The following is a 15064-nucleotide window of genomic DNA, read 5'->3' as shown; positions in this document are numbered from 1 at the left end:
GGATCTTTTACACACAAGATCTCATCTGAAAGACCGCACCCCCATCAGTGTAGCATTCCCTCAGTGTGACTACTGTCACGTGGTACAGAACTAGGTCAATTGCTTCTTTGAAAGCAATCTATTCAATCCATGACCCCATTCCTTCCCCAGAACCATGTAGGTTGATAAGTGATAGGGGAAGAATGAGGCCATTTGGCCCATCAAGTCTACTCTGCCATTTAATCGTGGCTAATCTAACTTTCCGTCTCAATCCCATTCTCCTGCCTTCTCCCCATAACCCGACCACCCCTTACTAATCAAGAATCTGCCAATCCTCTCCTTAAATATATCCATTGACCTGGCCCTCACAGCCTTCTGCGGCAATGAAATCCACAGGTTCACCCTCCTCTGGCTAAATAAATTCCTCCTCATCTCCTTTCTGAAGGCACGTCCTTTTATTCTGTGGCTATTACCCCTGGTCCGTGACTCTCCCACTAGTTGGGAACCCAGGTGGTAAATTGTATTCCTTCAAGTGCATATCCAAATCTCTTGTTGTTTTTTTTATCATTCCTCTCGCGATAGCATCCTCTTTCAGTAGCAGACTGATCTTGGCAGACACTGTATGCATATGTGTGATTTGGTTTTTAGTTTCAGCTTTAGAGATAAGAGTATGGAAACAAGCCCTTCGGCCCACCGAGTCCACGCCGACCATCGATCATCCATCCACACTAGTTCTATATTACCTTGGTTTATCATCCACTCCCTGCATGTTCAGGGCAATTAGTTTAGTTTAGTTTACTTCATTATTATTGTCACGTGTAACGAGGTACTTTGAAAAGCTTTTTTGTTGCATGCTATCCATTCAACGAGAAGACTATTCATGGTTACAATTTAGTCGTTTAGTTGTATACATTGAATGTACTCGTAATATACCCTTTATAAAGGATAAAAATGGTATATTATTTAGTGCAGGATAAAGTCCAATAAAGCCCGATTAAAGATTCTTCAAAGGTATTGTTCCCGATGTTGGGGAAGTCCAGGACAAGGGGGTCACAGCTTAAGGATAAGGGGGAAATCCTTTAAGACCGAGATGAGAAAAACATTTTTCACACAGAGAGTGGTGAATCTCTGGAACTCTCTGCCACAGAAGATAGTTGATGCCAGTTCATTGGCTATAGTTAAGAGGGAGTTAGAAGTGGCCCTTGTGACTAAAGGGATCAGGGGGTATGGAGAGAAGGCAGGTACGGAATACTGAGTTGGATGATCAGCCATGATCATATCGAATGGCGGTGCAGGCTCGAAGGGCCGAATGGCCTACTCCTGCACCTATTTTCTATGTATCTATGTATTTATGTAAATGTTGCTGTTGAAATAAAGATTTCAGAGAGTGGAGCGATTGTAATGTGTGATATACTGTAGGTCCCCTTCTCTGGGGCCAGCGAGCAAAGAGTCGCCAGCTTTGGCGCCTCAGGTTTGACATTTTACAGAGGCCAATTAAACCTGCAAACCCGGTAAACGTTGGCATGCGGGAGGAAACCGGAGTACCCGGAGGAAACCCACCCGGTCACTTGGAGAACGTGCAAAATTCACACAGACAGCGCTCCCGAGGTCAGGATCGAACCCGTGTCTCCGGCACTGTAAGTCAACGACTCTACCAACTGCGCAACTGTGGCCACGAGTTAGGTTTGAGTTGTTGAGTCAGGTTTACTGTCATGTGCGCAAGAACGGGGAGGTACAGTGCAACGAAAACCTTGCTCGCAGCAGCATCACAGCCACACAGACTCCGACAAACACACATACAAAAAATATATATATATAAATTACAGATGAATCGCACGTTAAATTTCTCAAAGGAAGAAGACTATAAAAAAGAGGAAATCGCTCTTAAAAATGTAGCGTTGCAGAAGATAATACAACTTTTTTTTAGCTGGCCATTTTTTTAAAAATAAGTCAATGTATCACTTACTAAATTTTTTTCAGTAGGTTCAGAATACTTCATGGTAGCAAAACGGATCAAGCCTTCGTCGTAGAAATAAATCCGCAGCGGGTCACAGGAGGTAATTAAGACATAGAGTCTGAGGTCAAACTTGAATCCATCCAAGATAAATGGCTGCACAAGTAGAGGAGGGTTTTAGTGAGTTGCAAGGACCAATGATCACTCATTCTCCTTTGAACAGTGTGGCTGCTGCATCCACATTAGTTCCTTTACACCTTCTCTCACCTCTTGCCGCAGTTCCCCCGTAAAGATCACTTTCCCCCAGTCTGAAGAAGGGTCTCGACCCGAAACGTCGCCTATTTCCTTTGCTCCATAGACGCTGCCTCACCCGCTGAGTTTCTCCAGCTTTTTTGTCTACCTTCCCCCTTGGATCACTCTTTTAGTCTTAAACTGAAGACCCTTCCGCTCACCGAGTCCTCGCCGACCATCGATCACCCGTCCACCCTAGTTTAGTTTAGGGGTACGGAGTGGAGACAGGCCCTTTTGGCCCACCGAGTCCACGCCAACCATCGATCAGCCGTTCGCACTAGTTCTATGTTATCCCACTTTCTCATCCACTCCGCACACACCCGGGGCAATCTTACAGAGGCCCCATTAACCTGCAAACCCCACACTTCTTTTGGATGTGGGAGGAAACCCGAGCACCTAGAATGAACAAAGGAAATTGATACCAGATGATCTTATGCAAGGGTGGCTATTCCTTCACAAAGGACATCGGTGCCAATGTAAATTCCTGGCCCAAGCCTAATGTGCCCTCAACACCCTAATACATTTATTGGATTTGGGGCCACCCCTACAACACCCACCCCCCACTCTCACCCTCAAATCCCTCCATTCACCTGATGTCTAAATTCCTATCATCTTGCATAGAACACAAAGTGCTGGAATAACTCAGAGGGTCAGGCAACGTATTGGGTTGGGACCCTTCTACTATCAGTCTGAAGAAGGGTCCCGCACCAAAACGTCACCTATCCATGTCCTCCAGTGATGGTGCCTGACCCGCTGAGTTACTCCAGCACTTTGTGCCCTGGGCAATGTTCTAGCACCTGCAGTTCCTTGTGTCACCATTGAGTGAGCCTCAGTTACTGAATATCTTGTGTAGGCTGTTCTAAAAGAAATTACAACCATACAAATAAAAAACTTTCCTTCATTTCAGTTGTAAATGACTGACCGAATATGACTTCTAGTTATAGACCCATCACCCAGAAAACAGCCTCTGTATCTATTCTGTCACTCTCTTAACTATCAGATGTTGAGTTTCTCCAGAATTTTTGTCGGCCTTATATTGAGGTACTATCTGCTGCGTGAGAACTTTAATGAGGATAAGTCCACCAGACTCGGACTGTTTTCCTTGGAGTTCACTTCATTTAGGGACCAATGTGCTGTATCCTATCTCCTCTGTCCCCAAAGCAAATACATCCTTACTGAGGTCTGCAGACCACAAGTGGACAAGTTGATCCAGGTCAGATCTCACGATGGCCGTGTGTAATCTCAGCTGGACTTGATATAGAGTCATAGCGTGGAATCAGGCCCTTCACCTCAACTTGCCCATGCAGACCAATATGCCCCATCTACATTAGTCCCACCTGCCTGTGTTTGGCCCATATCCCTCTAAACCTATCCTATCCATGTACCCGTCTAAATGTTTCCTGAACATTGCGATAGTGCCTGCCTCAATTACCTCAGTAGCTCGTTCCATACACCCGCCATCCTATGTGTAAAAAAAGTTTCTCCTCAGGTTACTACTAAATCTCCTCCCCCCCCCCCCCCCCCCCCCCCCCCCCCTCTGGTTCTCAGTTTCCCTGTTCTGGGCAAAAGACTGTGTTCCTCTCATCGTCCTCCCATGATATTGGACACCTCTATAAGATCACCCCTCATTCCCCTGCGCTGCAAGGAATAACACTCTCTAGTTCTCTGCACCCCTCCCCCATCCTTACTATAGCAGGGTGACCAAAACTAAACACAACACTCTAAATGTGGCCTCACCAATGTCTTATATAACTGTAGCATGACCTCCCAACTTCTATACTCATGACCATCCAACTTCTATACTTTTACATTCCATGAGCCCCCCCAACCCCACATCCCTAGGTCCCACCGGATGGGGGAGTGTTGCCAGATAACTATGTTTCAATTAACCATGGACACCCATATTTGATTGCTTCGTGAGATCAGGGAGTAATCTCCCGCAGAGCTTGCTTAGCCGGTTCCAAGTTGATCTCTTTGGGGTTATTTTGGTATCCGTCAGGGGTCGGTGCGGTTTCCCCGCAGATGCACGAGGTCCCGCCGGCAACAATTCACGCAGCAATTATAGGGTTTCATTTTTCATTTGAACCACCTACATTGGCTCGTCAATCCTTCTCTGCGCAAGCTCGCGCTCAGTGGCAAAGTACCTTGGGAATGTAGACCTGGCAGACCATGTCTTCCCCTGGCTTCACATCGCTGGTGTTCCGAGTCAAGAAGATTCCGCGTCCCTGACATTCGGAGTCGGGTTTGCATATGAACGTTTTGGTCTTCCTGCTTCGACAGTAGGCCACAAAGTCATGGTACCTGCAAGCAAGAACCAATCATCAGAGCCAAGGAACCATCATCCAAAGGAAGATTAGTACCACGTGTCAGGGGTTATGGGGTGGAGGCAGGAGATGAGGACCGAGATGAGGAAAACATTTTTCACACAGAGAGTGGTGAAACTCTGGAATTCTCTGCCACAGAAGGTAGTTGAGGCCACAGTTCATTGGCTATATTTAAGAGGGAGTTAGATGTGGCCCTTGTGTCAAAAGGGATCAGGGGGTATGGAGAGAAGGCAGGTACAGGATACTGAGTTGGATGATCAGCCATGATCATATTGAATGGCGGTGCAGGCTCGAAGGGCCGAATGGCCTCCTCCTGCACCTATTTTCTATGGTTCTATGTTTCTATGAATGGGGTTGAGAGGGTAAGATAGATCAGCCACGATTGAATGGCGGAATAGACTTGATGGGCCGAGTGGCCTAATTCTGTAAAAGGAACTTATAAAAGGCCTGCATTCATTTTATGCCTTTCACAACCACATGGTATCCTATAACACTTCAGCCACTGAGATACCCCTGAGGACAGTAACCATTGCAATAAACACAAAATGCCGGAGTAGCTCAGCAGGTCAGGCAGCATTTATGGAAGACCGAAAATGTGCTCATCCATGCCCGCCAGAAATGTCCTTTAGCGTCAAAGAGTCATATAGCACAGAAACAGGCCCTTGGGCCCATCTTTCCCATGCCGTCCCACCTGCCCACATTTGGCCCATATCCATCAAAACCTTTCCTATCCATGAACCTGACCAAAATCCTTTTAAACATTGTTGTAGTACCTCCTCTGGCAGCTCGTTCCATATTCCCACCACCCTCTATGTGAAAACGTTGCCATTCAGGTTCCTATTAATTTCATCCTAAACCTCTGTCCTCTGGGTCTTGGTTCCCTTACTGTGGGTAAAAGACTCTGTGCCCTATCTATTCCCCTCATGATCTTATACACCTCTATAAGATCATCTCTTGCGTTCCAAGGAATAAAGTCCTAGTATGCCCAACCTCTCCCTATAGCTCAGGCCCTCAGGTCCTGGTAGCATCCTCACAAATCTTCTCTGCCCTCTTTCCAGCTTAATAATATTCTTCCGATATCAGCGGGGACCAAAACTAAACACAATACTCCAAATGCGGCCTCACCAACCAACGTCTTGTGCAACTATCACATAACATCTCAAGTTCTATACTCAATACCCTGGGTGATGAAGGACAAAATAAATCCTCCAGTGCTTCTACTCAGCGGCTGTGGAAAGCATCTTGTCCGGAAATATTACCATTCGGTTTGGGAATTTCTCTGCCCAGGACAAGAAGGCTCTGCAGAGAGTAGTGCGTTCGGCCGAACGCACTATGGGAACTTCACTCGCCCCCCTGCAGGAACTATACATCAGGAGGTGCAACTCCAGAGCCAATAAAATCATGGGAGGCCCCTTCCACCCCTGCAACGGACTGTTCCAGCTGCTACGGTCAGGCAAACGCCTCGGTTGCCATGCTGTGAGAACGGAGAGGTTGAGAAGGAGTTTCATCCCAGAGGCCATTCGGACTGTAAACTCCTATCTCACCAGGGACTAACTTTTACTGAACCACTCTACTGCTTTTTATAAAAGTGCTGTTTTTTTCCCTTTTTCCTTCCGCCCACAATATTTAATATGTAAAAGAATATGTGATTCTGTTTGTAGTTAGTTTGTTTGTTTGTCCTTTTGCACAAAGTCCGCGAGCATTGCCACTTTTCATTTCACTGCACATCTCGTATGTGGATGTGACGAATAAACTTGACTTGACTTGACTTGACTCTTCACTACCCTATCTGCTGGTGATGTCATTTCCAAGGAATTATACACCTGCGCTGCGAGGTGCCTTTGCCCTACAACACTCCGCAGAGCACTGCAATTCACTGTGTAGGTCTCGCCCTTGTTAGACTTCCCAAAAAGCAACACCTCACGCTTATCTGCATTAAACTCCAATAAGCATTCCTCAGGCCACTTGCCCAACTGATCAAGATCCTGTTTTCATTTTTGACAACTTTCTTCACTACGTGCGATACCACCCACTTTGGTGTCATCTGCGAACCTACTAATCATGCCTTCCACATTCCAATCCAAATCGTTGCTATAAGCCACAAACAGCAATGGGCCCAGCACCACCGGTCGGTCCCCTGAGGCACGCCACTTGTCACAGGCCTCCAGTCCCCAAAAAACAACCTTCCACCATCACCCTCTGCTTCCATCCATAAAGCCAGTTGTCTATCCAGTCAGCTAGCTCCCCCTGGCTCTCATGCCATCTAACCTTCTACCATGCGCGACCTTATCAAATGCCTTGCAGGAGTCATCCCCTTAAACTTACTCAGATGGTAGACACCAGGTTTTAGGGAAAATGTTGTAATCTTTTGGATATAGCTTTAACATTCTATTTAAGTTCCGGGCCAGCAAATCCTTCCTGCAGATCTCATTCATCCCAGGAAAGTGGTTGATTTTCTGTGCAAGGAAAAGAGTTGTTAATCCACATTGCCCATGTATCCCGTGTGTGGGAAACACACTTCCGTTATTTTATTTCAATGGTTTCTATCCCAAGGGACGTTTGATGTTTCATGGGGAGTGGTTCCACGGCTTGAGGCAATACTTCCCAACTCACCAGACGTGACTCTTACAATAAAAGGGAATTCACCATCGAGATGCGCACCACTCTGTATTACACCCACCCAGCATGCCAGAGTTCCCACAATGTCATTACCAGCAACGGCTCTGACTGCCGCACACCAGGGGAGCTGCGGACAATTTAGTGCCACATGTTGATGCTGAGATTGGGTTATTGAGTACGTTACTGGATGTAAAGCACGTTGGGACGTGGGAGGCTGTGTGGAAGATGGCTGGGTGTGATTTCTTTAAACAAGGGTTGACTATGGGTCAACTGGTGCATTGGCAACTGGTCCAAAACAATTGGAGATCAGGCTTCATGACATGGACTTAGTACACACTGAGACGCTGATTTACACTGTTACATGCTCACATGGATGGTCACAAACACACACACATGTGCACACACATATGTACGTGCATACAGCAGACATGCATGCACGCTAGGAACACATGTACACACTCACATGCGCATGCATGCACACACTCACGCGCGCCCACACACAAGCGTCCACATGCATGCAAGTACATGCACATTTACACACACATAAGCACGCACACATACATGCATGCACACTCGCACACATGCGCGTGCACTCACACACACCAACACCCACACACACACACACACACACACACCCACACACACACACATACACACACACACACACACACACAAACACCCACGCACACACACACACACACACACACACACACACACACACACGCACACTCAAATATATGAAACTGTACTCTTCCAGCTCAAGTGTGCCACCAATTACCGGATAGTTTACCAAAGCCTCAATGTAATGAAAATTAAATGCTGTGTGGGGTTTCACTCTGCTGCAGGCTCTGGGGACATCACCGGGCCTCAATTGGCTTATTACCTGGTAACGCCTTAGCTCCATGGCTTTGTCCAAAGACACCGAGTAGTCACTCCAGCACAGAGTCCATTCCTCATCATCACTGACCTCTTTCAAACCAAATAGCGTGGCTGCACGCCGAACTGTAATGGAAACAGTCAAAGCCCAGCTCAATAAATCACTTTCAGCGGGAGATCAATAATGTAGACAAGGCAACCGTTTTGCCGAACACTCGCACGCTGTCCGCCAAGGCCTACTGGATCTCCTGGTCGCTAACCTTTTTAACTCTCCTTCCAAATCCCAACTCTCACTTTTCTGTCCTGGGCCTCCTCCATTGCCAGAGTGAAGATTTCCTCCTGGGTAGCTTACAGCCCAATGGAATGAACATTGAATTCTCCCCCCACTCCCTCTTTCTTTCCCGTGCCCTGCGCTTCTCACTGCGCACCCATTTCCCCCAAAATCCTGCCCATATGTCTCCTCCTCACCTCCACTTCCACCTACATCCCTTCCTCTGGCTTTCATTCCATTACTCTCCTAACCTGACCCTTTAGTCTCCTCTTGACCTCTAGTCTTTGTCACCTACTCCACCCATCTGCCATTTAACACCCCCCCCCCCCCAACCGTATCCATCAGTCATTCACCAGGCTCTGTCCTGCCCCCCCCCCCCCCCCACCTCTCTTTTCCAGCTCTCTCCCCCCTCACTACAATCGATCTGAAGAAGGGTCCCGACCCGAAATATCATCTGTCCATTCCTTCCACACATGCTGCCTAACCCGTTGAGTTCCTCCAGCATTTTGTGCCTTGATCAATAGATTGCCGCAGTCTAGAGAGGAACGTTGAAGTAAGGTGCGGAGCTGGGAAACTAATAACCGCAATAACTAATGATGTAATTGGCATGGGAGTCCCCCCCGCCCCATAGATTCCCAGGCAATGTTTTAGATGGCTACAGAAACTGTGTCCTTATTTAGAAGGTGTTTCCTGCTTCAACTCTTTAAACCTCCAATAGGTTTGGTGCACACAACTCACTCAACTTCTTTCTTGAATGAGTACGAAATCCGTAGCTATAATGAGAGATGTTGAAGCTCCCCAATCTTTGCAGGCTTCAGAACTGCTACATTTTCAACGAGGAATAAATTGAATCTGACCGTTCCCGTCGAACAGAAGATACAGAAGCTTGAAAGCCAGATTCAGGAACAGCTTCTTCCCTTCTGCGATCAGGCTTCTGAATGGTTCTTTCATAAGTTAGGGTACTGTCTGATCCACCTCTACCCCATTGCGGACATTGGACTTTGCACACCTGGAGTATTGTGTGCAGTTTTGGTCCCCTAATTTGAGGAAGGACATTCTTGCTGTTGAGGGAGTGCAGCGAAGGTTTACAAGGTTAATTCCCAGGGATGGCAGGACTGTCATATGCTGAGAGAATGGAGCAGCTGGGCTTGTGCACTCTGGAGTTTAGAAGGATGAGAGGGCATCTCATTGAAACATATAAGATTGTTAAGGGCTTGGACACACTAGAGGCAAGAAACATGTTCCCGATGTTGGGGGTCCAGAATCAGGGGCCACAGTTTAAGAATAAGGAGTAAGCCATTTAGAACGGAGACGAGGAAACACTTTTTCTCACAGAGCGTGGTGAGTCTGTGGAATTCTCTGCCTCAGAGGGCGGTGGAGGCAGGTTCTCTGGATGCTTTCAAGAGAGAGCTAGATAGGGCTCTTAAAAATAGCGGAGTCAGGGGATCTGGGGAGAAGGCAGGAACGTGGTACTGATTGGGGATGATCAGCCATGATCACATTGAATGGCGGTGCTAGCTCGAAGGGCCGAATGGCCTACTCCTGCACCGATTGTCTATTGTCTATTGTCTATTGTCTGTGGGACTGGTGCACTACAATGCTGGGAACTAAATTCGGCACTCTGTTTTATCCCCTTTGCTCTACCTACTGTGCTTTGAGTTTGTGTTTGCATGTATGTTATCTGATTTGATTGGATGGAATGCAAAGCAAAGCCCTCTTCACTGTACCTCGGGACATGAGACATTAATAAATCTAAACCCATACCTAAACATGTGTGGGGCCAAATGCAGTTGTACATACTCACCACTGGACTGCTTGCAGTTAGAAAGATTAATCCATATTCATCTGAAACAGGAAAGATACAAAGAGACAGACACAGACACAAGGAGCATTGCTTCAACAATTGCAACAATGTGTGCCTCAGTGGTGATATCAACCTTGTCTTCCTGTCAATAAATCAACCATCCACAATGGTAAAGTCATGGGCAGCACACCATCCCTGCATGCCTCCTGGAGTTGGCTAACTATTGTGTTTAAGAAGGAACTGCAGATGCTGGAAAATCGAAGGTACACAAAAATGCTGGAGAAACTCAGCGGGTGCAGCAGCATCTATGGAGCGAAGGAAATAGGCAGCGTTTCAGGCCGAAACCCTGAAGGAAATAGGCAATGTTTCGGGACGAAACCCGGAAGGATTTCGGCCCGAAACGTTGCCTATTTCCTTCGCTCCATAGATGCTGCTGCACCCGCTGAGTTTCTCCAGCATTTTTGAGTACCGTTGGCTAACTATTGCCTGGTATTGAAAGGCAGGAAGCATTTGACAACATCTTTCCATCACCAGAATCGGTATTGGCTTCTATAGTTCCCTGCGTGATGACACGCCTTGTAATTCCTACTTGGAATGCTGCTTCTGGGTTATAAAATTCTAGGTTATAAACATATAAAATTATAAAAAGGACTGGACAAGCTAGATGCAGGAAAAATGTTCCCAATGTTGGGCAAGTCCAGAACCAGGGGGGCCACAGTCTTAGAATAAAGGGGAGGTCATTTAAGACCGAGGTGAGAAAAAACATTTTCACCCAGAGAGTTGTGAGTTTATGGAATTCCCTGCCACAGAGGGCAGTGGAGGCCAAGTCACTGCATGGATTTAAGAGAGAGTTAGATAGGGCTCCAGGGGCTAATAGAGTCAAGGGATATGGGGAGAAGGCAGGCACGGGTTATTGATTGGGGACGATCAGCCATGATCACAATGAATGGGTGGGCAAGAAGGTAGAAGCAGCATTTTGGATGCGGGCCGTTTTCAGCACGTCTCAGCACATTTTCTGCTCGAAGGGCCGAATGGCCTCCTCCTGCGCCAAATTTCTATGATTCTATGTTTCTGTGTTAGAAGCACTACATGGACTGAGAGTTCATTTACTAGTTAATAGTTAAAACAGTTTTCAAGTTCAAATAAGCCTTCATTTAAATAAATGAAGGCTTATTTGAACTTGAAAACTGTTTTAACTATTAACTAGTAAATGAACTCTCAGTCCATGTAGTCATTTATGTCTCTTCCATATCTGCCCCCTTCGACCCTGAGGGTATTGACTCACAAGCAGTCACGGTGGTGCAGCGGTAGAGTTGCTGCCTTACAGCGAATGCTGCGCCGGAGACCCGGGTGTGTTCCTGACTACCGGTGCGGTCTGCACAGAGTATGCCCGTGACCTGCGTGGGTTTTCTCCGAGATAGAAACATAGAAAATAGGTGCATTCGGACCTTCGAGCCTGCACCGCCATTCGATATGATCATGGCTGATCATCCAACTCAGTATCCCATCCCTGCCTTCTCTCCATACCCCCTGATCACTTTAGCCACAAGGGCCACATCTAACTCCCCTCTTAAATATAGCCAATGAACTGGCCTCAACTACCTCCTGTGGCAGAGAATTCCACAGATTCACCACTCTCTGTGTAAAAAATGATTTTCTCATCTCGGTCCTAAAAGACTTCCCTCTTTTCCTTAAACTGTGACCCCTAGTTCTGGACTTCCCCAACATCGGGAATAATCTTCCTGCATCTAGCCTGTCCAACCCCTTAAGAATTTTGTACGTTTCGGATTCCTCCCACACTCCAAAGACGCGCAGGTTTTTTGGTTAATTGCTTGGTAAATGTAAAAATTGTCCCTAGTGGGTGTAGGATAGTGTTAATGTGCGGGGATCGCTGGTCAGCGCGGACCCGGTGGGCCGAAGGGTCTATGTCAGATGGCTTTAAATAACTTCACCTTCCTGATTAAATGCGGTTTCTCCCTATTTCCCCGCCCCCCAAGTCATTTTAATTCTACACTACTGTCTTTGATTAAAAGCAGCATTCCTGAATTTTCCTTCAATCTGCTTTGTCCTTGTTGTGGGTCAATAGTTTTGGAGTGAGTGTTGGAGGAAGCAAAGGGGTTAAAGGCATGGTTTTAATTTGTTATTTTATGTTTCGGTTGGCCGACTAATCAAGGTGCCACAAATCAAGGAGCAACTCACTTCATCGTTGCCAATAATTCTGCCCCTCATTTCCCAAACAAATTCATTGTAGCTGGGACATGTTGGCCGGTGTGGGCAAGTTGGGCCGAAGGGCATGTTTCCACACTGTACCACCTAAATCCTTCTCTCTGTGAATACTTAGTGGTGGTCTGATGCAAGGTACTCCCTCTCTCCAGTGCCCAAAGTGACCACACTGCCAAGTCCACCTGAGGAAGGGCAGCTAGGCACTCCCAGGGTGATATGAGAGGGGTGGAGAAACCTAAGGTAGAGATGTTTAAGGGGCATCAGAAATGGGATGTTTGGAAGACCACCAGCCAGTTTTCTTTGGTGGATCGGTGCTGGAGAAACATAGAAACATAGAAACTAGGTGCAGGAGTAGGCCATTCGGCCCTTCGAGCCTGCACCGCCATTCAATATGATCATGGCTGATCATCCAACTCAGTATCCTGTACCTGCCTTCTCTCCATACCCCCTGATCCCTTTAGCCACAAGGGCCACATCTAACTCCCTCTTAAATATTGCCAATGAACTGGCCTCAACTACTTTCTCTGGCAGAGAATTCCACAGATTCACCACTCTCTGTGTGAATCTTCTTTTCTCATCTCGGTCCTAAAAGACTTCCCCCTTATCCTTAAACTGTGACCCCTTGTTCTGGACTTCCCCAACATCGGGAACAATCTTCCTGCATCTAGCCTGTCCAACCCCTTAAGAATTTTGTACGTTTCTATAAGATCCCCCCTCAATCTTCTAAATTCTAGCGAGTACAAGCCGAGTCTATCCAGTCTTTCTTCATATGAAAGTCCTGACATCCCAAGAATCTGTCTGGTGAACCTTCTCTGTACTCCCTCTATGGCAAGAATGTCCTTCCTCAGATTAGGAGACCAAAACTGTACGCAATACTCCAGGTGTGGTCTGGAAGTTAGCAGATTCAAATTCCTGGTCATTAACATCTGAGATGACCTTTCCTGGGCCCAGCGCATACATGTAATTCATGAAGAAGGCATGTCAGCACCTCAACTTTCTTTGCATGTTAAGGAGATTTAGCACGTCACCAAATACTCTAATAAACATCTTGAGATGTATTGTGGAATTTTATCTGAGTGGTTGCATCATGGCCTGGAAGGGCAATTCCAATGTACAGGAACACAAGAGGCTGCAGGGATTGGTGGGCAGAGCCATCACGGGCACAGCCCACCCTTCCATGAAACCATCTACATGAGGCTTTGCCTCAAGATTGCGACATCTATCATTGATTCCCCACCATCTGAGCTTCTCAGTTCTACTGTCAGGCAGGAGGTAGAAAACCCTGGTCCTAATGAAGGGTCCCAACCCGAAACATCACCCATTCTTTTTCTCCTGAGATGCTGCCTGATCAGTGGCGGACTGGCCAGGGTGTCAGCTTGCCTGATGGCAAGTGGGCCCCTGATGAAGTGGGCCCCCTATATTAAGTGGGCCCCTGATGAAGTGGGCCCCCTTTGTCTCCTGGCAACCAATATTTTTAGACCCAGTCCACCACAGTGCCTGACCCCCAGAGTTACTCCAGCATTCAGTGTGTCTATCTTTAACATTGGATCCAGTTGACAATTATTGACTAGTTACCTTTTTTTCTTCATGATCTTAGCTCGTGCTTTATGGCGATCGCAGGTACTCGAGAGCCCAGTTATGGAAGCATGCTGAGGTGTCTCACATTCCTTCTCCCTGTCATCCTCCTTGTCGCTGGAGTTTGAGGTTCCTGAGATCCCTTTCTGAAGACCATCCTTTGAAGATCCATGGGGCAACCCCCTCAGAGGATCTTTCATTCTGCTAAAAGACAAGAAAAACTTCTCGTGACACTTGTAGTTTCTGAGACGTCGACTGGAATCCATCTTTCGACTTAAGACAGAGATGTGTTCACAGAATTCTTGATGAGCCTCCGTCCAGTTTACTGTTGAACCTCCAGGCTGTTCTCAGGGGCATCCAGCTTGCCCCAGACACACTAACGACCCCCCCCCCCCCCCCCCCCCCCCCCCCCCCTGTTCACATACTTGTACTCAGGGGGCACGGACCAGGGGCCTTGCCAATGTGTCTTTAGAAGAGCATGGGGGAGAGAGGGAAGTGGTTGAGGAAGTGGAGAGATGGTACGACCCAGGGCAAAACAAAAGAACAGACAGCGGGAATGAAAAATGATGAACTAGGAAGAAAAAGGAAACCCAGAAGCAATGGGATTTCTTTCATTTCAATATCAATGGAGAATGGTGGTTTGACCCACCAGAACTTTGACAGTTGAGACGTGGAATGTTAGATTTGAAAGAATGTTTTTGTGCATCTGGAGCTCAGCGTTCCAACCCCCAATGGCTTGGAACCTGTTGCCGGTGCCACCTAATCAGAACAAGGCTGGTGGAATCCTAAGAGGAAGCAAAACTGGTCTCAACCGTTCAGCACAAAGAATCTTGCGTAGACAAGGACGACATGGATAGGTGATATTTCAAGTCAGGGCCGTTGTTCAGTCCCAACCCAAAATGTTGCCTAACCATGTCCTGGAGAGATGCAGCCAGACCTGCGGAGTTACTACTATCTACCTCATTGTAGACCCTCGGACTATCTTTGATCGGACTTTACTGGTTTTTATATTGCACTAAACGTTATTCCCATTATCATGCAACTGAACACGGTGGGTGGTTTTATTGTAATCATGTATTGTCTTCCATAGGTTTAAGGTTAGAGGCAAAAGATTTAATAGGAAGCTGAGGGGCAGCTATTTCACTCAG

General features: G+C 47.0%; 1 protein-coding gene across 1 annotated transcript in view; it reads right to left on the bottom strand.

The window, feature by feature from the left end:
• ttll6 (tubulin tyrosine ligase like 6) overlaps positions 1-14182 on the bottom strand; it is a 51189-nt gene extending 37007 nt beyond the window's left edge. Inside the window, exons 1-5 of the mRNA XM_033034775.1 lie at positions 14005-14182; positions 8051-8169; positions 6874-7004; positions 4369-4525; positions 1946-2089 (exon numbers count right to left, since the gene is read on the bottom strand). Of these exons, the coding sequence (XP_032890666.1) occupies positions 1946-2089; positions 4369-4525; positions 6874-7004; positions 8051-8169; positions 14005-14182 (729 nt within the window). The remainder of the gene's footprint in view (positions 1-1945; positions 2090-4368; positions 4526-6873; positions 7005-8050; positions 8170-14004) is intronic.
• Positions 14183-15064: the final 882 nt, after the last annotated feature.

Source organism: Amblyraja radiata, chromosome 16 (assembly GCF_010909765.2).
Source record: "Amblyraja radiata isolate CabotCenter1 chromosome 16, sAmbRad1.1.pri, whole genome shotgun sequence".
Taxonomy (NCBI): Eukaryota; Metazoa; Chordata; class Chondrichthyes; order Rajiformes; family Rajidae; genus Amblyraja; species Amblyraja radiata.
Note: the sequence above shows the minus strand (reverse complement) of the source record. Positions and strands in the feature narration are given on the sequence as shown.